Source organism: Hemicordylus capensis, chromosome 1 (assembly GCF_027244095.1).
Source record: "Hemicordylus capensis ecotype Gifberg chromosome 1, rHemCap1.1.pri, whole genome shotgun sequence".
NCBI lineage: Eukaryota > Metazoa > Chordata > Lepidosauria > Squamata > Cordylidae > Hemicordylus > Hemicordylus capensis.
The window spans coordinates 416910951-416935613 of NC_069657.1; the positions used below are offsets into that span (position 1 = coordinate 416910951).

Below are 24663 nucleotides of genomic sequence, written 5' to 3' on the forward strand. Positions count from 1 at the left end.
TATTCAAATGATGATATTTGTTTTATATTACATTAAATATATATTCCTATCTTTCAGTTCTTTTAACAAATATTGGACATTCTGTTTCAGTATATACAGATGTGGCATATAAGTTGCTATATTTGGCTGAGAACAGATGAGGATGAATGCTGTTGTAATGGGTTGTAGAACTTCAGATCAGTTGGTTTCCCCAAAGAGGAGGAAAACACCATTGAATCAACTTCATATCCAAATGCTGGCAGCCTGCCACTGCTGTAATTGCATCTTGAATTGAGCTGTAATCCCCTGCTACTTTGGAAAACAATCACTATTTTATATAGCATTTTATTTTGTTTATTGTTACTGTGCTAGTATTAGCCAGATATTCCAAGCAAACCTGTAACTCTTTCTCCCTGGATCTGAAACAATACAAACAAGAAGCTTTTAAAAAAACCTAACCTTCCCTTTTCATGGCAGGTGTAGCAATGCTGCATGCCTGAATACTCCCAAATATATATTTTTACTGTTTCTTTTATATGATAATTATATTAATCGTATGCTTTAGGTACACAACATATGAGTATAAGCTCATAGTACACAACAAGGTGGGATATGCACCGAGTGAAGAAGTGGTTGCTACGACACTGGCAGGTTTTCCAAAGAAGGGAAGTAATGTCACTGCACAACCTCTGAATCATACTGCTATAGAAGTAGCGTGGACGACTCCAAGTAAGTGCCCACGTTATTCTGCCATCAATTCATTTCAAAGGGCTGGTTATTCACATATTCGTGGGTATCACTTGATTTTGCATACTTCAGGATTCACAGCTGATTGCATGAACAGACTCGAACAAAAAGTTAGCATATGTGATTAAGCACTGTGACAATTCTGTCTGGGGTGTTAAATCTGTAGTGGTCAATTCACGCATGCAGGTCATCATTTGATATTGCAGTGATCCTGTGAAGAATATGCTTGTAGTGGTTAGAGTGTTGGGCTAGGATTGGGGAGACCTGAGTTCAAATCCCTGTTCATGAAACTTACTGGGTGACTCTGGGCCAGCCTAACCTATGTCACAGGGTTGTTGTGAGGATAAACATAACCATGTACACCGCTCTGGACTCCTTGGAGGAAGAGTGGGATATAAATGTAGAAATGAAATGTGTCATCCGTTTTAATGTTCTACATTTCTCAAGAGAGCTGTGAAGTCATTGCCTTGATGTATTTTAGAAGTAAATGCTTCTGAAATTATATAAACCAGTCTGGAAGCAAAGTGGCTCTTTTCAGACTTTCATAGTCCGTGTGAAAACCCATGTGTGGCTGCAAGAGCAAGATTGCACCTGCCAACCCTGCCCCTGACCTTCACATGTTGTTCCTTGTGTACAGAGTATACACGTGTACAACTTATACACACCTAGGCTCTGTGCACGCACACCTAATCAATGTATGGAATTCAGGGGTGTAGAGCAGGTAGTATATCAAGCTTAAAGTGAAATGGAACTTTTCTTTAGATGGAACTATGGGGTAAAACTCATGCTTCATATGCAGAAGGTCCCAAGTTCAAGCCTCAACATCTCCAGGTGAAGGATCCTAGTAGGCAGATTGGGAAAGGAGTCCCTGCTTTCCCTTAATACCTTGGAGAGCTGCATCCTGTCAAAGCAAGCAACACTGGAGTAGATGGTAGGGGTGTGCACAAAAATGGCAAAACACGGTTCAGTTCGAATCGAACCAGATTTGAGGCAAACCAGTCCTGGTTCAGTTTTATGCACACCAGAGGCAGACCTGGTTCAGTTTGAGTTTGAACCACTTCGGGCCCAACATGAGGGGGGTGGGGCAGTAACATTCTTTTTTAAAATGGCAGCTTACCACTGCTGAGGCTTTGGTAGCTGTTTAGAAAAAAGACGACTGTGGGGAGACATCACCAGTGGCAGCTGATGGAGCCACTGGGCTCTCTGGTGGCTCCCACTCTCCCTGCTGGCTCTGGGCTGTTTCAGCCTGTTTCATGGCCGTTCCGTGACCCGGGTCATGCAGATAGCCAGTGTGCATGCACGCCAGCCAAAAATATGGCCACTGTGCATTCACATAGGGCTGAAAGAGCCCAGAGAGACTGGCGGGGGGGGGGGAGCTACCGGAGACACCCCCCCATGCCTGCTGCAGCACCCCCCTCAGCAGTGGTGAGTCACAATTTAAAAAAACAATTATAATGCCCACCACCACCCTCAAATTGGGCCCAAACCAGCTTGGCCAGTTTGGCTCAACCTCGAGCCTTTGAGCCGAGCTGGTTCGAGCTCGAGCTGGCTCAACCTCAGACCAGCTCACACACCCCTAGTAGATGCCCATATGGCCCCAAACCCGTAAACCACGTTTCATCCATTCATAGGAGAGTGGAACTTGGCCAGAATACACATCAGCTAAGAATTCAGCATCTGTTCTTGATTCTGGATTTGTTTGGGAGCTGCTGAAACATTAAAATATCAGAAAATTGGAGCACAGATTCAAAGCAGTTTCAGGGTGTCATAAAATAATGTATGTTCATAAGCCAGTATTTCCTTTCTCCTCTTGGTTTCCAGTAGCATTATGGATATACGCATGTACACATTTGTGCTGTGTCATCATAAATGGAACATATCCATTTGATCCAGATTACCTGCCCATCAAAGCAGTGGGTTAATTCTTCAGTATGTACATGCAGATCTGCCTGTAAGCACTTGCTGGTGACTCTCAGCAAATATAGCCTCCCTATTTTATAATTGGATGCCTGAAGTAAGCATGCTTATAAAAACTGACAAACCTAATAGATCTGAAGCAGGCTGCTGAAGTTTCATTACTTTAGTAATCTGAACCTCTGACCTTCTAGATAGAGGTAATGCAATCTGGCTTCATTTTCATTCTTACTGCAGAAATTTCCTAGATATCTGTTTATGAATGCAAAGGTTAAACATCAAGTGAGGGTCATTAGAGCAAACCTTCGTTTATACTTTCATTGCTGAAATGCATTGCACTGGGCAAACTAAGTGATCTACCTTCCTCTAAATGTTTTTATTTTGTCACTTGCCTATACTTATAACTAGATCACTTGAAAAATACTTATTTTATGTCTGTTTGGTGGGATCTATAGTAAATATGGACCTTGCTAAAACAGCACTACAGAAATAAATGAAAAATAAATGGAATCATATGCCCTATTCAGATTATACAAAGGGAAATGTCAACATTTAGAAGATAGTGGGGAACCAAATCGCACTTTTTGGCCTTATGTATTTGATACACAGCATCCATTCACATGTAAAGGATCTGCATGTCTGTAAGTTGTGTGCATAGACTGCTTCCATATTCCAGTGGATTCAGGGGTGGGACCAGTGAGTGCAATTCTGTTCCCTTGTATAAATGTTGACATGCCCACATAATTTTTTCTGACCAAGTTAGAATTAGCCCCTCATTAAAAAAATTGCATCGTAGCAACCAATCTGAATTCAGTCTACAGGAATTAAATGACTTGAGGATTATAGCCTTTATTCATGTTACAAATTTATCTTTGTGTGTGAACTAATAAAATGTTCCATCCTAAAACCTACTTGCATTCCGATTTCAATAACAACAGGATTGGCCCATCCAAGTTTGCTGCTCTGTTCACAGATGATGAACTAGAGAGAGCATTTTAGCAATTATGTGGAGGGGGAGAGGCAAATGTTTTCCCAAAAAAACTGAAGGCAGTGGCCTTACTAGGATAATGGCAGTGAAATGGTTTTTCTTTATTTTTTTTAATTTAAAAAAATCTGTTTTATTAAGACTGCAGGCGGCAATGACAGCAGACCGCCTCTTGATGGTGTCTCCTGCTGACCACCATTTTTCCCCTCACTGTGCTCCAGATGCAGTGTTGGGATGGGGCCATAGCTCTGCTTTGCATGCAAAATATCCTGGGTTCAATCCCTGACAAGAAAGTACTGGGTTCACCAATTCAAGCACCTGTAAAGGAGAATCCAGCATTCCCCTTTGCTTCCAAAGGTAATAAAAGGCAGTGGGGGAGCAGTGCAATAGAAGCACCTTGGTAAGTTCCTTCTCTTTCTGTTTTAAAGGCACTGCCTTTTATCACCTTTGGAAGCAAAGGGAAATCCTCACTGGATTCCCATTTACATGCGCTCAAACTGGTCTGCAGATGAACCTGGTTTGGTCTGATTTGATCGTGGACCAGACTGGTCAAGCTGGCCCAGTTTGCTGTGGACTGTTTCAATCACGGACCTGTTCGGCACACCCCACTTGCCAGTCAGTGTAGATAATACTGAGCTAGATGGACCAGTGGTCCGAATCTTTAGAAGAGAAGATTTGCACCACTGCCTCACTGCCCTAGTGAGCTGCCCATTCTTGATTTAAAAGGAAAAAAATACAACTTTTACCTCTGGAAATGGTTCTCAACATTCAGTCCCCAATAGTATCACCCCCCGCCCCCACATCACCCCAATTTCAGCTGAAACTTTGATTTCAGCCAGGGGCTGCTGGGCCATAGAAGATTTGTGATTGCCATTTATTTATGTGTATTTATAGAATGCTTTCCCTGCATTGTGTACAACTACTATGTCTTTTAATCGAGTATTTTTTTTTTAAAAAAATCATTATAGTACTACAAACTGTATCAACATTTTTGTGCTTCCCTTCACTTCCACTATCCCCATTTTTTTTTGTTTTTCTTGATGTGTTATACAGCCCTGCAAGATCTACAAGGAAGTATTGAGTATTACAACCTCTCCTGGAATGCCACTGACCCTGGTAACTCCAGGAAGATCTCTGCCAGTGAAAACCGCACCATCATTGGCGACTTGCATCCTAACACAGAGTATCAGATTTTGCTTCGAGTTTTCAATGGGGTACACAGCATCACAAGTGAGGTGGCACACGTGACGACTTCAGATGGAGGTTGGTTTAGGCCTGGATGCAGCCTGGCTTAAAATCTGAGAATGAAATTGATTGATTTTTGTTAAGGTTGAGATCAGTCATCCTTCCATTATGAAATTTCCGGTATAAAAGGAAAAAGGGCTAAAACGCTAAAATGCTTAAGTGCTGGTTGTCATCAAGTGGCCCGATCAATAAAAGGTCCCACTGAGACAGCAGCACAAAGCTCTAATAGCGGATATTAACCCACTTTGTTCTCATCCTGCCCTGTTTACTACTATCCATGTACATTCCGTTTGGAGCTGAGTTCATGTCAATAAACGGAGGAGTTTTAAAAACAATTAATTTTTTTTTTAAGGATTTGCTCTGTGAAGCAGTGTGATTTTGACATGATGGTTGACCATGGGGCCATCCCTGACTCACCAAAAATGGAAGGTGTAAAACCAGCCTCTGAGAGAATTTTCCCTATGAGTCATTTCTAAGTCAGTGAGCAAGGGGGAGGGAGGGAGGGAAGAAAGCAACTTGTGAATCTGAAATGTGTTTGGAATGGCCTCTCTAATCTTTTTGGCTTTATAAAGTCTCATTATAAACATTATAATATCATTACCTCAGAAGCAAGTGTTCCAGGTCATTAGCAAAGCACTTTAAGTGAGGATTGCATTTCCTCCACAATGCCAAAGGTCAGCCCCCCTTTGTTTATAAAATAGAACTAGTCGCATATGCAATTTTTCAACTGGTTAAGATGGACCTACTTGATGAAAATAGGTCCTTTGCATAGCTATTTCTGACATGCTTAAATAATTTGTGTAATTTAACGCCAAGGAAGATTTAAAAAAAAAATATATGTAAGGCTTCATCATTATCCACAGTAATCAACATTCAAAACCATTTACATAATAACAGGATTGCTTCTTACTTCACATTGCTCAAATTACAAGACTGATAAAAGCTGTGGATATGTAACATTTCACGACACAGTGCTATTTTAGTTTTTGCTTTAGGAAACACAATCACCTCTTTTGTTTTTGTTTTGTTTTTGGTGAAGAATAAGACCATACCAAATAACTGGATGGGCCACACAGATAAGTGTATAATTGATCATTGTATCCCACTGATCGCATTCAACGAAGATGAAGGCGACGCTGGTGGTGTAAAGCACTTTACCCACCATCTCCCACCGTTTCTAACTGAGATTATAATAAACCAATTTAGAGAGGAATACAGACAGTGATAACTTCATCAGAGGCTAACAGATAAGCAGCAGACCCTTTGCTAAACCCAAATTCTAATCTGCATTTCGTTAAACAAGAGCTTTTACAGAGACAGCTGGAGTTTATTCAGTTTCTTCCTTTATTTCTAGAGCCGGAGGGCATGTTCCCTCCAGAGGTTGTCATCATCAACAGTACAGCTGTACGTGTCATCTGGACATCGCCTTCAAACCCAAATGGGGTTGTCACGGAGTATTCTGTCTATGTAAATAATAAGAGATACAAGACTGGAATGAATGCACCCGGGTCTTTTCTTGTAGGAGATTTGTCCCCATTCACTATTTATGATATACAGGTTAGAACAACAATTTTTGAATAGTATGTGCAAGCTAAAATGTGAATATAATCCAGCATGAGTGTGTATGGATAGGCTCATCTGTACAGTAGTGTACATATGTGTGTGTGTGTGTAAGAATAATCAGCCATACTTTTCCCACTTTTATTTCAAAGAAGAATTCTGTGTATACATATTTTATATAGATATATAGATATATGACTTGTAAATATGAATGAGCAGACACATATGTATCCAGATTTATATTTATAAGATACTACTACAAATATTTATATACCGCTCTTCAGCCAAAGTTCACAAAGCGGTTTACAAAGAAAAATACATAAATAAAATGGCATGTGTACACATGTGATGGGCCCACAAACAGTGTTTTTGTACACACACTGTACAAAATCTTTGTACACACACTGATTTTTATAGCTGTGCATATATTCATTTCCCCCTTGCTTTTCAGAACATCAAAATTTCATTTCCTATAATCCAGTGGTACTGAACTTAGTATATATGACGAAGAGGCAAAGATCCTCCTCCTCATTCTCATTAAAGCACAGTTGCAATTGTTTTAGAAACATCAGGCATGCATAATACATCAACCCATAGAAATAATGATATTGCATTCGTTAGCCTTTTATCATCTTTTCCCTCCTCCCTTCTCTTTGTGGAGCAAGCTGATCTCAGCCGTGAAATCCTAGTCTTTAAAAAATACGATTAATATTTAAAACCTTCTTTTTCCTCTCCACCCCTCCTCTTTTTCCTTCTCCTTAGGCTTCCCACAAATCTATATATTGTTTTCATGGTCTATGAATATATGTTCAAGGAAAAGCTTAAAACATATTTCATCTAATTGAATTGCATTTATTTCTTGCAGAGTATAGCCCTTTAATTGCGACTTTCCCAGTTTGCTTGTCTCACTTGGACTTGACTTAGTTTGAATTATGTATGTGGAGGTTGTAATAGTAATCATGTATACTTTGTCCAAAAATTTGCATCCAGTTACAATGTGCGATAAATAAATGTCACCCAGAGGCACACCATAACAGATTTCTGTGTTCCAACCCCTCTGCAGTAGCAAGCCACCCCCCACCACATGAATACACATATGACTTTCCAGTTTCTATGTGGATACACATTTATCTTTCCTCAACAGTAATGCAAATTCGAAGTACTATCACATTTTTAGGACCTCCATGTTAATTGACCATAGAAACAGTCTGTGTCTTGCAATATTAATTGGTTTGCTCTTCAGCTTCTTCTATCTCCATATCAGCACTAACATTTGTGGTACTGAGTCAGATGTTAAAATCTATAGATTTAACTGGAGTTCTTTTCATAAAAAATCCTTGCCTATCATACTTCATTGCTTCTCTGACCACCCCCCCCCCCTTGCAACAACATTGTCTACATTTGTGTCTGTCTGCCTGTTTACCATCATGTGTAGAGATCCATCTATTTGTACTTTTGTGTATTGAATGACCTCTTTGTAGCTAATGCAAAGGTGACATTATTAGTCTTGCTTTGAATCTATTTAAAGCTCTCCTAAGAACCAAGGGAGTTGTATTTTGTCTCTCATCTTCAGAGTTCATCAAACATTAATACATTGCTGTGAAAGCAATTATTCCCATTGTTTTATTTTTTTTTTAAGAAAAAAGAAAATAGGTAGATACCAAAAAAAGGTGATATGACTAAAGTCAGGTTTAGATTTATTGAATTTTTTCTAAATCTATTGCTCTAGAATAAATTGCTGGGTTGAATCAGATTATTTTTGACTCCATCCAGCCCATCAAATGGAGCGGAGTGAGTGTGCACCAGGTCTGTTCATATACCCAGTGCTTTTGCCCCACTTCCAGCGTCCCTGCACATCTATCCACAGAGGTCACATTTGAATACATGCGTAGGTCACACATTGCTTCAGACTTGGTCCCTCAGTCTGAGCAATGTCACTCAGCCAAGCAAAAGCACACTCTCCTCACTCAGCCACAACCAGCCTTACCTCACCTTACTTGGCTTGTAATACTCTACCCCTATGTCTTCTATGACTATGAGGCTATTCTCACTGCACATAAGAACTGTCAGGAGCCACAGCAGCAAACCCTCTTGGGTAGCCTGTTACTTAACCTGGGTTTTGGGCACAGGAGCGCCCGAAAAGCAGGTTAACTGTGTATGCTGCCATGGTGCGGCTCTGCACCACAGCAACTTATGAGTAGCTCACAGAATGCCCAACACACTCATGCGGGTCATTCTGGGACTTCTGGGGGCCAGGAGCCCCTCAAACCCCAGCGCCCCAATCAGCTCCACGACAGAGCACGACGATTGTCTGGGCAGCTCGTCCAGCCACCCAGGGAGGGCTTCTTGCTTGTGTGTGGGGAGAGTGGGTCAAGCCCACTCTCCCTGCAAACCCCATTCCGGCTCTCCATACTGTTCGTGTGGAGAGCCTTTATGTCTTCTGCCTTTGGCCCTTCGGATCCTCATCTTTCTGATTCAGCACTTGACCCCAATCAGTCTTGATCACAGCTGCTGCCTCTGACCCCTTTGAGCCTTGTCTGTCTGTCTTTGCAGTCAGAAGCCCCTAGCTGTGGTTTGCCTCGAAGGCAGGTCATGATAATTTCAGTCTTGGGGTCACTGCTCTAAAGAGATCTTATCCTTCCATGGTGAAACTTATGGAGGCTATTCACACATGTGTGCAAAACTGGGCTAAGGAAGCCCAGCCCGGTTTTGCACGCTTGTGTGAACTACTGGGATTGTGCCCGATCTCGGCGGCACCACAGCGGCAAACCCACATGAGGAGCCACCCCTCAAAATGGGGTTAGGAGAGCGAGCACTCTCCTAACCCCATTTTGGCAATTGTGTGTCAGCCGCGACTGCTTGCAGCCACGGCTGGCAGACTTGGCGAGGAGGGGGTACCCAAAAATGCACTTTGCATTCATGTGGTGCATTATTGGAGCTCCTGGGAGCTGGGCAGCATATCCTAGCACCCTGACCTCCAGAACTACCGGCAGGAGCCGGTGCTCGTCTGGACGGGCAATCCGCCCACCCAAGGAGGTAGAACTGCTCATCTGTGGGTAAAGTAAGTTTACCCCACCTTCCCCACAGACCACCCTCTAGCCCGTCTCACAGATCATGAGAATAGGCTCATTGTGTGCATGGATTTATCTCATGTTATCCTTGCAGCCACCCTGTGAGGTGGGATAAGTTGAGACACTGGGCCTGATCAGATCACTACTCTATGAGGTCATTCATACGTTAACAACTGTGTTCTACCCAGGTTTGGGAGCTGTGTGTGCTCCCAATTTTTGGTTGTGTGGAAGCAAGGTAGAAGGGAAACCTGGGTAGCTTTTCCTCCTACCTTTCTTCCACACAATCACTTCTACCCAGGGTTTCATCTGACCTTGCTTCCACGCAACCAAAAATTGGGAGTAAAAACTGAGAACACACACAGCTCCCAAACCTAGGTACAACACAGTTTTTGATTTTGTAATGACCCCTTTGTATGGTGGAGAACGGGAGGGAGTATAGCTTCCACCCCAACTACCTGATGTGCCTTATCCAACCCAGATGCCTCCGGACATCCAAGTTTGGGCATAACATTATGCATAGGGGAGTGATCTGGGTGAGCATATCATTTGCTCTCGCTCATAATGACTACTCAGAGATACTTAGGGAACTTTCTGGCAGAGTGGAGGTTTGAACCTTGGTGTCTCCTGTCTAGAGTCACCACATGTTAAGAACAAAGAAAAATCACAAAAAAGACTGTGACTGAGACTGAAGTTGTCCTTGCTTGTTATATCTATATCCATCCCGGCCCCGCTACAGAGACCTCAAGGCAGCAATCAGCAGGGTTCTTAGGTGGTCTTTCATTCAGACACTGACCAGACCCAAACCTGGTTAGCTTCAGTAAGGTTCCTGGGCACAAATGTTGTAAAACATTTCTATTGAAATGTTTTTTTGTGTTGGGTGAAGCCCAGCCATTCAGAGACAAGGAAATAACTTACTTTTTACTGCTCAGTCCTTCCGTTTGTGCTGTATAATAGCTTAGGATGTCACAAAACATGATGCTCTGCCTTCATTGAGTAGAATTTATGGAATAGCAAAGCGATTTGCTGCAGCAAATGTTTAAAATCAGTAACTGAAGAGTTTTCAACAAGAAATTGCATTTGTTTGCATTGCTTATTTGTAATGGACATCCCCATCACCAAATTGAATTCACTTGTGCTGCAATTGCACTTGGACTTGGACTTCAGATGCTCAGTAATTAAAAAAGTATCTTTCCTGATCATTATTCTAGGTTGAAGTCTGCACAGTGTATGCTTGTGTAAGAAGTAATAGAACCCAAATTACAACTGTGGAAGATGAACCCAAAGAACTATCAGCTCCATGGATTCATGTCCTCGGTCCAAGGTATTTTTGGTTTTCTTAAATGACAAGAAGCAATGATACTAATAAAAATAGTCAATGGTCTTGTACTATTCAGGCTATTAAATGATTGTTAAGTTCCCAGAAGAAAAAGAGAAGAAGAGAGCCTGCAATAAACATGAGAAGCTGCCTTTTACTGAGTCAGACCATTGCTCTGTCTAGCCCAGTATTGCTTGCTTTGACAGGCAGCATTTCTATAGGATCTCAGACAGGAGTCTTTCCCAACTCTGGTACCAGAGATTCTGAAACTAGAGATGCCAGAGATTGAGCCTGGGAAACTGTGTGCAGTGTATGTGTATGGCTGTTCTGCATGCATCCTGTTAATATACTCCACTGCCTTCAAACAGCCTCCATACGAGCAAAGAGGCATCTGGCACATGAGGAGGACTCAGAGCATGAGCAGCAAGAATTAGTGCAGCCTGTGGATCTCTCTGGCCCTTGCTAAGAAGCACTGCCTCCAGTATGGCATATAGCTGGTGTCATGACCTTTTGGTATGGCCAAGGCCAAGGCCTCAGGGCATTCAAGGCAAAGTGTGGGTTGGTCTCTCGGGATATCCACAGGTGAGTCCAAGACTCATTGTGCTGTTATGAAACCAAACCTGGTTTCACCATGAAATGGTATGTCCTGAGTCTGGTCTAGAAATTGGTCTGCCATCACTGAATACCAGGAATCTGGTTCAAAATCTAAATGGGGTAGAATTTGACAGCATCAGTTACTTTTAACTTTGCAGCCCAGCCCTTGAACTTCTGTGCAGTTTGTCAGTAATGTGGGGACTTCCAGAGCCAAAATGGCAGCTGGGCAATAGACAAGATGAAACTCGTACCACTGTTTCAAACCACTTGTCAATTTCATCTCTACAGTGAAGAAGGAATGCCTCTAGGCTACTCCAGAGGTGGGGGGAAGTTAATTAATTTGTGTATTCTGTTGCTGATAAATTTTTTTCTGACAGAAATTGCATCAGATAGAATTGGACATAAGGAAGGTTTTGCATATTTGTCCACACTAGCAGAACTACAATATCTACACCAGAAATATAGCAAGACATTACTGTAGCATCCCTAATGTATATAGGTATATTTGATCATGTATTCGCTGCTTCATCGTTCTCTTATTGTGTACAATATTTTCAAAGCAGAATGGGTGCTGGGCTGAAAAAACAGCGGAACAGGACAAATGAATTCATTCTTTTCCTTAAAAGGTCCATGAGTGCCAACATTTCCAAAAGAGAAGCTATAACTAGTAGGCACCCATTGCCAAGACATTTATCAAAATTACAGCAACAATAAAATAGTTAGCCTTGTGCATGTTATTGTTGGTGGGATTTTATTACACTTCTGGCAGAGATTGGTACTTAACTTTTTTTCTTGTGAGGTGGAGAAACATCTCTTTTAAATAACTAAAAATCTAACATCCAGATCTTCAGAAATATGCCAGCTGAATGGATTTACTCATACAGTCTTTCAAGGGAGCTTTTGTTTGCCCTTTACACATTTTCTCTGAATTCTTTGTCTTTGCAAAATGTAATTGCTAGGTGAAATTAAGCTTGCTATTTTTCTGTCACATAAACAGATCTAGTCAAAGCTTGTTTGATGATAAGAACTCAATTCTGGAGCCCATCTTTCCCCCCTTGGCTTTCACTGATGTATGCCTTTGTCTGTAGTATGTTAATGCACATGTCTGCTATTCTATATAAACTAAAGATGTCACAACACATGAATACAAAAAGATCAGAAATATCTTCCAGATTTTTATAATCTGCTCAGTCAGAAACAGACTTTCTCCAGTGCCTTTCCTTACATGTCATATTATCATCAGCTGTTCTTATATCCCAAAAGAATACTAACTACTGATCGATTGCCCGGACATGTCTGGCTGTGGCCTACACGTGCCCCGGGTAGTTCATTTATTTGCCACGGTGGATTTGCTAGAGTGGAATTTAATCAATAGCTAATTCATTAATTCTGGTCCTCGAGTTTGTAGGGACCGTGCAGTATAAAAATGGCTGGCTGGCTTCAACTTTGATTGAAATATGACAAACACTACAGCTGACAGCTTCAGCAGGTGCTGGCCCGAATATGAATTTTTGTTATTTATCCTCCAACAAGGAATAGGTTCAAGGGGAAAACAACAGATTGTATAAACAAGAAGACATTTTAATACATATCTGCCAGTGGGGGAAAGGTATGATTTCTAGGAGAGAGCCACAAGGGAGGATTGCTGTACAAGGAAGGCATATTCTGCAACTTATTTTTCATTGGAACTACTGTAGCTGCTTTGAACTTATTTCCCCCCCACACCTCGTTTTGAGTGGGAGTGAGGGACAGTGATGCTCAGGGGGATACTGTAGAGTCATATATTTAGTAATTGTATACCATTGATTAAAATTTAGCCTTGCAATGCAGTGAGGCTGTTCTCATGAGCAGCCAAAGCCCGGGCTAGGACAGCTAAGCCTGAGCTTTGGCTGCCCAGGGGAAACTGCTGGGAGCCAACCAGCTTCCAGCAGTGCCTTGGCAGCAAACTCTGCTAAGAAGCCAGGCTCTTAAATGAGGTGAAGGGAGTGAGTGCTCCCTTAACCCTGTTTACCTGACCATGTGTCAATGGCAGCTGCTTTCGGCCAGTGTTGAAACACTGGCAGGCACCCGCCCATTGCTGGAGAAATCCCCACAATGCACTGTGCACTTACGTGGTGCATTGTGGGCAGGGCCACCCCTAGGGGTGTGCGGGGCTGGGGGCAGAGCAGCATGTGTGGGGCCTCCCTAACAGTTGGGGGGATGTCATGATCAGGGGTCCAGATCCCTCCCCCCTCATTTTACTGAACTCCCCCCCCCAAACCTAATCACCCATATTTTCAGTCCTCAAAACATGCTATTCTCTTTTCCCCACCCTACAAAAAGTGTCTTTCTTCTCCCCCCACCCCCAAATACCTGAAGTTAGGAGCTGGTCCTCAAGGAACAACCTCTGTTTTCATCTGGGTCGTGATAGAGTTTTCTCCAGGAGCATTTCTAGACAGGGCTTTTAGCTCACTTCTTTGGAATGGAGGCTGCGCATCCACGTATCAGCCAGATTTACCCTGAAGTCCCTGCGAGCTATCAGGGAGCACTCCAGACAGATTTGGGCCTGCAACAGCCAGCAATCTTGCACCAGGAGTTCTGGCAGCGCCCAAGGGGGAACCAGGCATCCTGGCTTTGCTCAGAGGGGTCTGAGTGGGAGGGGAGCTCAGGACTCTTCACCTGCCGTGGGATGTTGGACCTTGCAAGCTATTTTTAGTGGAGCAGCTGGCAGTGCTTTGCCCTGGTGGGAGCGTCCCAGAGGAGGAGCAGGGGCTGAAGGGAGGCTTTGACTCAGTAGAGCTCAGGTTGCGTTCCCTCTCAAGAGAACCCTGGAATCTAGCCCCTCTTCCCAGCTTCTGCCATCTTCTAGATAAACTGCCCAATAATGGGGCGAGGGGGGGAGCTTCAGGCTAGTCCAGTGAGCCCTGGGAGCACATCTCTCTTCTCCTATTGGGAGCTTTGATTGATTGATTGATTGATTGTTAAATTTATATACTGCCTTTCATTAAAACAATCCCAAGGCGGTTTACACAAAAATCAAAAACAAGACTATTAAAAAATGACACAATTAAAATAGTAAGCTAAAATATAAAACAAATCTGATTAAAAAGATTTAAAATACAAGCATAAAAACTTACAGAATAAAAAGAAGCAGTAGAGACAATCATATAAAAGCCTGGGTAAAAAGCCAAGATTTAACATACTTTCTAAAAACTGTGATGGAGACCGAGGAACGAATAGTTACCGGGAGAGCATTCCAGAGTCTATGGGCAGCAACACAGAAGGCCCTGCCCTGTGTGCACGACAACCAAGCCTCCTTCATTGTCGGCACCCGGAGCAGAGCCCCCTCAGATGACCTCGTCAAGCGGGCAGTAACCCTTGGGAGCAGGCGGTGCCTCAGGTATCCCAGGCCCAAACCATTAAGGGCTTTAAAGGTCAAAAACAGCACCTTGAATTGGACCCGGAAACGAACCGGCAGCCAGTGCAGCTCTTTCAAAATGGGTGTGATGTGATCCCACTGGGCAGCTCCAGATAAAACCCTAGCTGCCGCATTTTGCACTAGCTGCAGTTTCTGGATATTCTTCAAGGGCAGCCTCATGTAGAGCGTATTACAGTAATCCAGCCGTGACGTGACTAAGGCATGGGTAACTGTGGCCAGATCTGCCTTCTCGAGAAAGGGACACAGCTGGTGCACTAGCCGAAGCTGTGGAAAAGCACCCCTGGCCATCACCTCCACCCGAGCTTCCAAAAGCAGAGCCGTGTCCCCCAAGCTGCCTACTTGCTTCTTCAAGGGTAGTGCAACCCCATCTAGAACCGGTAAAATCTCCTCATCCCAATTGGCTCTCCTACTGACCAACATTACCTCCATCTTGTCCGGATTCAGTCTCAGTTTATTAGCCCACATCCAACCCATCACGGCCTCCAGCCCCCGATTCAGGACATCCCCTGCCTCCCTAGGATCAGGTGACAAGGAGAGATAGAGCTTAGTGTCATCTGCATATTGTGGACCACTCAGTCCAAATCCCCAGATGACCTCTCCCAGTGGTTTCATGTAGATGTTAAACAGCATTGAGGGACAAAACCAAACCCAGTGGGACCGCACAGGCCAATGGCCATGGAACAGAGCAATAGTCCTCCAGCACCACCTTCTGGATCCTCCCCCCAAGAAACTACCAGAGCCACCCCAATGCAGTATCTCTAATTCCCATACTCAAGAGGCAGTCTGGAAAGATACCATGGTCGATGGATCGAACGTCTCTGACCTCTCAGAGAACAGCAGAACCAACAAGGACACACTCTCCCTGTCTAATTCCCGGCATAGGTCATCCACTAGAGCGACCAAAGCAGTTTCAGTCCCATATCTGGGGCAGAAGCCAGACTGAGATCTCCATCACACATACCAGGTCAGCATGCTCAGCCACAATCAAATCGTGGATGAGAGATGTTTTAACGTTAACTGATCTGACATTCAACAGCAGCACCCTAATCCTTGCGAGAGTGTTCTCAGAGCTCCCTGGGGTCAGAGGGTTGGGAGAAGAGCTGGAAAAAGGAATAGGCCTCAATTGCCTGGACCGTTTCCCCTCATAATGGCCTGCCCAACTCCCACCGCCATACCTCCCTCTGCCCATTACCTGTGATATTGCTGCCCCAACACCATCCCCACTTTGCTGCTCTCCCAGACACATCTCCTCAGCCTGAACAACCACAGCTACTCTGTTTGATAAAAATCAGATCCAGGACTCATGCAGTGAAGCTCTCGTGCTGGCTGCTTGATGGAAAAAAACAAACAGAAGGTCTGCTGACGCCCCAGGCAGCTCACTCCATGGATGAGGGCCACAAGGACGAGAGCCCTTGTGCTCTCGCCCTTCGGCTCACACCAAGAGGCTCACGCCTGCTCTTTGTAGCAGGAACAGCAGGAGACCCACAGATGACACACACACCTGGAGCAAGGTGGTGCAGAGGCAAACACCAGAGTCAGTGCCCTGTCCAAGCTGTTCCCTCTTCCTTCTGAGCCTCTCCCCCTTCTGTAGAGCTTGTTGGGCCCCTTGAAAGGTGCTCATTTGAAGGGGGGCAATTTCTCAGGCAGCGGAGCAGAGAGAAAGAGTGCAGGTGGGAGAGAGCAAGAGAGTGGGGGCCTGGGGAAGCGCAGATCCTCCACTCTTAGCAGCTACTGCCCACTGGCTGGGCACAGGAGGCGCAGGCGGGGAAAACAACAGTAACCTGCTCTGTGCCCTGCTGCTGGATGACACATCCATGACCAGGTGAGGAACACCTGGAAGAGCTGCTGCTCCTGCAGTCTGCAGACGGGTTGGGCTGTTTGGCTAGTGTGCGCCCAGGGTGGGACCTGCCCCAACGCAGGGCCCCGGGGTTGACCGCACAGGTTATCTCACCCTAAGGATGGCCCTGATTGTGGGATTTATCAGGGCCGGGATGACGTGTTCCGACTCGAGTTCCGACCTCTGCATCTCCTCGCTGCCTATGGCAGTTGTGGCCCATCTAGGCACCAATCTATTCTCCCAGACCCCACACAAGGATTGTTTGTGGAGAACATGAGCTTCTGCTGCCTTCCCTGCCACACTCACTCAAGCGCTCTCATGCGATTGTGAGAACAGGCTCAGTAGGTCAGTATGAAGGACACAGTGAAGAAAATGGGAGGGGCATTTCAGATCACCACTAAAGATCAGATCAGCCCTGAGGGGATTTTAAGCCTCTTTCCCCACCCCCAAGTGATGATGGGTAGTGATATTTGTTAAACTGAGATATTTTTGCTGTGTAATGCTGTTATCAATTCCTTGTATAATTGATAAACAGTCATATTAGGGTTGTCAGTCAAGTGAAGAATTCTTGTTGATTAATCATAATGTTTCAGTTGGTGAATCAATAATGTACATTTATTTAATTCTGCATATTAAATAACCTTGATAGGGGAAGCACACCTCTCTTGGTTCTCCTTGATCTCTCAGCGGCCTTTGATACCATCAAACATGCTATCCCTCTGGAGCACTTAAGTGGGCTGGGCCTTGGGGGCACTTTTCTTCAGTGGTTCTGGTCCTATCTCATTGGGTGATTCCAGTCAGTGTCGATTGGGGGTGAGTGTTCTGCACCCTGTCCCCTTTCTTTTGGGGTTCCACAGGGTTTGGTCCTTTCTCCCATTCTTTTTATCATCTACATGGAGCCACTGGGCCTGGTCATCCATCGGTTTGGGGTAAATTTTCATCAATATGCTGATGGTACTCAGCTTTATATTAGGGATGTGCAGAACTGGTCCGGAGGTCCACGGTCTGATGGTTCAGTCCAGGGGTTTGTGAGTTCATGATCGAACTGAACTCCCCCCCCCCCCGGTTCCGTCCGGACTGGAACTGAACCGCGAGTCCGGTCTGGCAGGTTCGTGAACTTTTTAAAATATATATATATTCAAACGTAGTCTTTTTGACCCTTTCGGGCCTCCATAAAGGTGAGCGGTGGCCATTTTGGCTGCCGCCACGCATGCACAAATGCTCTCTGCGAGGCCTGGCATGGCCTATAATCTCACAGAGGGCATTTGCGCATGCGTGGCATTTACGGAGGCCCAAAAGGGCCAAAAAGACTACATTTACCCGGCTGCGGTGGTGATGAGGGAGGCCGGTGGGGGGAGAGGGAACCCTTGCGTACACCCCCCCCCTCATGGTTACAGCAAGCCCCTCAAAGGGGATACGGGTAGTTACTTTTAATTTAAATTTTTAAAAAAGTTCGCAGACCTGCCAGCCCGGACCAGCCCGGGGGGTGGTGGTTCGATGGGGGTCGGACCGAACTGGCCTGGTTCCGTTTGAGGCCGGTCCGGCCTCGAACCGAACCAGGCCAGATGGTTCTGTGCACACCCCTGCTTTATATCTCTACCCCTGGCCAAACAGGTGATGCCGCCCATGTGCTGGCTCAGTGCCTAGAGGCTGTCAAGACCTGGATGGGCCCGCCTCCTCATGGGTGGCCATAGATTTGATAGTGTCACACCTCTTTTATGGTCTCTGCACTGGTTGCCTGTTCACTTCTGGGTCCAATTCAAAGGGTTTGTTCTCACCTAAAAAACCCTTATGGGCTTAGCACCTGTATATCTCCGGGATTGCCTCTCTTGGCCAGTTGTATCCCGTCCTGTGAGGTCTTCTCAGCTGGCCCTCCTTAGTGTCCCAGGCCCTGGTGTAGTGCATGGTGCTTGGGCCCATAGAAGGGCCTTTTCTGTTGCCGCCCCTCTTCTTTGGAACACTCTTTCCCCCCCAGATTTGTTCATGGCTGCTTTTAAGGCCCTTCTTAAGACCTACCTGTTTTGCCAGGTGTTTGCCCCTTTTTTATGTTATTATTATTTTTTAATTGGTATTGGTATTGTTGTCCACCACCTAGAGTCTTTGGAGGAGGAGGCAGTATATAAGAAAACATACATACATACATACATACATACATACATACACAAATAAATAAATATTCTCAACAATATAGGTGCCTTTTAAAAATATTGTATTGGTAGTATATTTTCTTTTAAAAGTGAAATATTATAAATAACATTTTAAAAGTTATTTATTTAGAGATGTATATCTTGCCTTTTTCACTTGAATTCAAGACAGATTAAAAAATCATTAAATACAACAGAAAAATAAAATAAAATAAACATAGCAGACAACTATAGAAACATAAAAAATGAGAGTGAGCTTGGGGGAAAATAGTTCTGCGCATTTGGGACAGAAGCTGGTTGTGCACTGTGTTGACTGACTGGAAGCCTGTGATGTCACAAGCCTACTTCTATAAGAGTGTTTTTTCAGCTCTTTAAAACAGAGTACTTTTCTATTTAAAAAGTATACTGAACAAACATTAAATATGGTTTTAAAAAAAATAGGAGAGGATTGCTGGCCTTGTGGTAGCAGGGTCTAAGCAGGGTCTGCCCTGGTTGCATATGAAAGGGAGACTTGAAGTTTGAGCACTGTAATATATTCCCCTCAGAGGATGGAGCCGCTCTGGGAAAAGCATCTGAGGTTCCATGTTCCCTCCCTGACATCTCCAAGATAGGACAAGATTTTTTTATTGAAGCAACAAGCTACCAAAGCATACAGTATGTTGCCAAAGCACAATTATATACAAAGTGGTTGTTTGTACATGATATATCTACAAAGATTTACACACAAGGATTTGGAAACCCACAAGGTTATGAAGTATATGCAGGCAATACTGTAACTCGGGGGTGGGGGATTACAAGGCACATCAGGTAATCGGGGGGGGGGGGGAGGTTACGTCCGACATCCATTTCCACAATTTGTCCCATTGCTGTTTAGAAGAGATACTCTTGTCTTTTTGCACATAACCATACAAACTTTTCCAGAAGAGATTTACTGTCTCATCTGCATGAACCTCTTGGTCGCGTCTTCCCTCCCTATTCCTATGCAGGAGCATTGCATAAAGGACATACAGGTTTACTAACCTGATTACGAGAAGGGGAACGTTCCAATTCCCTAGTATGAGGGCACCCGTTCCGTCCCGTTTCCTTGAAGGTTTCTTTCTGGGACCTCGAAAGGAGGTTCTATCGCTCAAACCCGTGCTTAGTTCTTCCCAAGTCTGTTTTTCCAAATCAGGCCACTCTAACAGCTTGCTTACTCCCTGCCACACTCTTTTGGCTACCACACACTCTTTTAAGAAATGTGAGTGGGTTTCCCTGAATGTTTTAACTAGCTCACTAGCTTTCTGTTTGCAGGTGATTTTAGGGCACTCTTGCTGGTCCTCTGGGAGCCATGGCTTAGCCTCATTAAGTAGTAGTACTTGATGGTATAAGCACCACCTTGTTTCCCATAAATGGAAAGGGACTTTTTTCTCCTTAAAGAGAGTGATAGGGTGATCGGGTTGCAACAAGTACTGTGAGGTGCCGTGTTTGTAGCGTTTATGTTCTAAATCAGGTTTTAAGAAACCCATTTCTAGAATCTCTACATAAATTGTTTTCCTTAGCTGCTTAACTGAGGAGGATCCTTTAAATAGATCAAAGAGCTTCCCCCCCTCAGTGAGGGAATATCCGAGACCATGTTCATTCAGACTGCAGAACCTATCTAGATAGGATTGAATGTCCTTTACAGAAATATCCTTCAATGCATACAAGTTTGAATAAAACTGGGCCATGATCTTTAACATATCGTGGGGGTCAGCCATTAGTGGGCTACTTCCATCCGATCGCAGGCCTTGGAATGTCAAACTAGATGCATGCATCTTGTCCTTTGCCCACTCCCCTTTTTCAACTACAGACCCTTTGAAGCAATACCGCTTATTTTCTAAACACTTGTGCCGCAGCTCATTTTGAAATGTCCTGATTGTCTCTTTGTAGCGGCGGCATGATTTCACGTCGAAGGCTTCTCCCCTGTTCATCTTATCAACAATCCTCAGATGTTGGGTGATCGCTTTCTGATAATTTTTTACCCCTATCTTATATGTCCGGCTGGTCACTGCCCTAGTATGGCAGCCCACCCTCTTTTTAAGTGGCTCCCAGGCTCCCAAAAGATCATCTTCTGCCTCTAATAGCCGAGGGATCTGTCGCCTCAGTTCTGATAAAAGGACACCTTTGAGATATTCATCACTTAACATTTTTGGGTGTAATTGCCACAAGGGCTTACCATGTGGAATTACCTCAGAGAGATTACAAATAAATCCCACAGCCGCATGGTCTGACCATTGGGTAAGTACTAGTTTACACCTGTCGACTTCAAAAGAAGGGGGAGCCCAGAGTCTATCTAGCCGGCTAGCTGATCTCAGGTGGTAATATGTAAATTTGACTCTGGTTTTAAATTTATGTCTATACTGCGATTTAAAATTCTCTTCGTGACGGATTGGGGGAAAATCCAAATCATTATATACCACCAAGGCCTTATCATCTTAACCCAGAGTCTCACTCAGAAAATGTTGGAGAGCTTTTTCCTCATTCGTTAGAGAGGGGCTTGAGGGGGGCTGAGATAGATTCCTGCCTGCAACCTTGGAGAAGCCACTGCCAGTCTGTGAAGACAACACTGAGCTAGATAGACCAATGGTCTGACTCGGTATATGGCAGCTTCCTATGTTCCTATGAGAGAAAAATGCCAGTAAAACTATCAAACAACAGAAATGACTCGGAAAACATTGGGGGAAACCTTACAAAATTATAAAAAGGCCCCATTTAGAAGCCACCAAGGAGGGGCATTAAGTAAAGATCAGCTAGCAGGGAGTTCCGGGGGGGGGGGGGGCGGCTATCACAAAGAAGCACCTGCTTACAAATTCCAGCCATTCAAGCTTCAGAAGATGACCGGTTATGCAGAAGAGCCTCTAAAAGATCTTGTAAGGTGAACAGGTTCAAATGGAAGAAGGCAGTCCTTGAAGTAATGAAGTCCTAAGCTAGAGCTTTAAAGGTCAAAACTGAGAATGTATGCAGTGGACACAGTAGCAGTGTGGTCTGATCTGAACATCATGTATTTGTCAAGACTCTTGCTAACACATTCTGTAGTAGCTAAGTTTCTTGAAGATCTTCAAGGGTAGCCCCATGTAGAATACATGGCAGTATCAAGGCGAGAGAGGACAAGGACATGGATAGTTGTTGTGAGATGTTTTAGAAATGGGTGCAGCTACCATACTAGCTGAACCTGAGCAAAAGCACCTTTAGCCACTGCCAACACCTAGGCATCTAGGAATAAGGAGAATTGTCCAGCCACCCATTTGGAATGCAGGGGTTAGCCAGGATATTCACACAATAGTGAGGCTGAAGAAGCTTCCACGATTTTCAGGAGCTCTTCCAAGTTATGTCTTCAAGGGTTCAGGACCGAGCTGTGAACCTGTACTTTGAAGGGGAGTACAACTCCATCCAGAGCAAGCTGACAACAACTCATCTCGAGATCAGTGAATCTCCTGACCAGGAGCACTCCTGTTGTTTAATTTCAGCTTTGTCATCCTCATTCAGTCCACCACTGACTCCAAACACCAATTCAGAACTCAAACATTCTTTCCACCTGAGGATGGTAGTGAATATATAGTTAGGTGTCATCAGCATACTGATGACATCCCACATCAAACTCCTGAATGATCTCTCCAATGTTTCATATAGATGTTGAGAAGCATGGAGGACAAGATGAATCCTTGTGAGTCACCATAAGTGAACATCCATGGCATCAAGCAGAAGTTCCCAAGCACCACCTCCCTGAACTTGCCTCAGAGCCACTAAAAAATTAGTTGTCCCTAATCCTACCCCAGCCAGCCAGTTCAGATATATACCACCCTCAGTGGCATCAAAAGCCACTGAGAGATCCTGCAGAACTCACCCTGTCTAGTTCCCAGCATGGCTCATCCATCAAAGCAGCCAAGGCTGTTCCACTTTAAAACCAGGATGGAAGCTGGACTGAATTGGGTCCAGATAATACCTGAAGTTGGATTGCTGCCTGTTGGGTTTTGCAGCCCTGACTACACTCATCACTCCTCTTCTGAGCCCAGATACTGATAATGTACTAACTGCCCATGCTGTGGTGGCTGCGTGCTCTACTGATGGTGGGACACCAGGAAACCCAGATGTTATGCCATAGTGCATTAGCAGCTGCACAAGGCGAATCATCCAACCACTTGCCAGAACACAAATGGGAGTAAGCCAGGAAATTCTTGTGAAAGCGGGAATAGAATGAGCTGGTGGAGAGGTGGAAAGGGCTTTTAGGAATGGGAGAAGAAGAGGCCAAGGGGGAGAAGTGGAGAGCTTGCTTTCAGAGGAACGGAGAGGGCCAAAGAGAGCAGCCCCACTGGGGGAAGGAGGGGGAGGAAACAGGGTGATTTATTAACCCCTCTGCTCCACTAATGAGCCTTTTTACTTATGCAGGAAGTGATATGGTGAAAGCAGATTATGCCTGTCTACCCCACCCCAGGCACTTTCCCCAACCTCTAGCCTCCACAGATCTGATGTAGCATCTAAATGATGCACAGGCCTTGAAAGTCCTACATGCAGTCTTTACCCCTAGTTTGGGGAGAGTAAGAATCGTGGATTATTTTGTGTACAGAATCTAGCTGCCATTGATATCTTACATTTAACACTTGGAGACAAAGAATGGGGCATGCAAACTCAATGGAGAGGCCAGCAGCCGTAATCTTACTGCCTTTCCACATGCTGCATTTACCTATTTTCCCCAAATGTGTGGAATTTGCTCTGACACAGACTTTAGAGATCTGACTCTACTGCAAAGCCACACTGATTTTAATACAACTGCTTAAGAGGGAGTGGTTTGAGGATCACACCTGTGCATTTCACCTAGTAATAAAGGTTAAAAAATAAGATGTCATACACCATGTCAAAAAATATTATAGAAGAGAACACTTTCATTTTTATTTATTTGTCTACAAGATAATATGCATTGAGGTGCTTGTCACATCTTCAAACCATTGTGAGGCTTAAGACCTTTCATTCATTCTTTTTTTCCTTGGCTCTTTCCTTTTTTCTGTATGTTTGTCTCTTTTTATATGTTTGTCAGTAATGTCATTTATAAGTAAGGATTTTTTCCCCTTGTGTATGCAGTGAATATAAAATAGGCGTCTGCAGAATAGCATTAATTCAGCAAGTCAGATGAAGACTTCAGAATAATAATGGTGACTCTACAAGTAACCTGTGAAGTTATCCCTTCACAGGTGACATTTCTTCCTCTACAGATTGTTGCTATTATGTGTTCCTATGTTTATACCTCAAGGTAGTGAAATAATAGTTCACTGTGTTATTTTTATTCTGTAAAGATGTCAAAGTTTATCTCAGTTGCTGCTGTCTGAACATAACTGTCTAACTTTAAATGAATGCTAATCTACAATGTCACCAAGCATTCTGATGGCAACCATGTAAATTGGGCTATAGAGCTTTCAAAAGCATATGTTGGGAATAATACATAGGACACAATCGAGCTGAAGTTAAGCATGTTGTCAGGGAGTCCCCAAGGCAGAGCCGATCGCCATGGAGGAAACGCGGCGAGCTCCAGGGCAGGGCTTCCCCCACTTGAGTCTTGCAGGGGTGTCCCAATCAGGCGAGGGGGGAAATAGACACCAGAATGCCCACATGGAGGCATTGTCACTGGCCCAAGCAGGGAGGTGTGTTCTCGCCATCAGTATGTTCTCGCCATCAAAAGACGATGAAGCCTCACAGGATCTGGAGCGGCTCTATCGAGATCTTGTGAAGGGATCTCACAAGACTTGCCCCAGCTGTCAGGGGCTATATAAGGGAGGACTGGCCAGTGATGAGGGGCCAGTTCTGGAGGAGGGCTCAGAGTAGAAGAAGCCCTGGGACTCTGACT

General features: G+C 44.3%; 1 protein-coding gene across 1 annotated transcript in view; it reads left to right on the forward strand.

Moving 5' to 3' along the window:
• The window catches only part of USH2A (usherin), a 784926-nt gene that overhangs the window by 531739 nt on the left and 228524 nt on the right, over positions 1-24663 (forward strand). Inside the window, exons 43-46 of the mRNA XM_053283338.1 lie at positions 545-708; positions 4679-4888; positions 6225-6427; positions 10710-10822. Coding sequence (XP_053139313.1) covers positions 545-708; positions 4679-4888; positions 6225-6427; positions 10710-10822 — 690 coding nt within the window. The remainder of the gene's footprint in view (positions 1-544; positions 709-4678; positions 4889-6224; positions 6428-10709; positions 10823-24663) is intronic.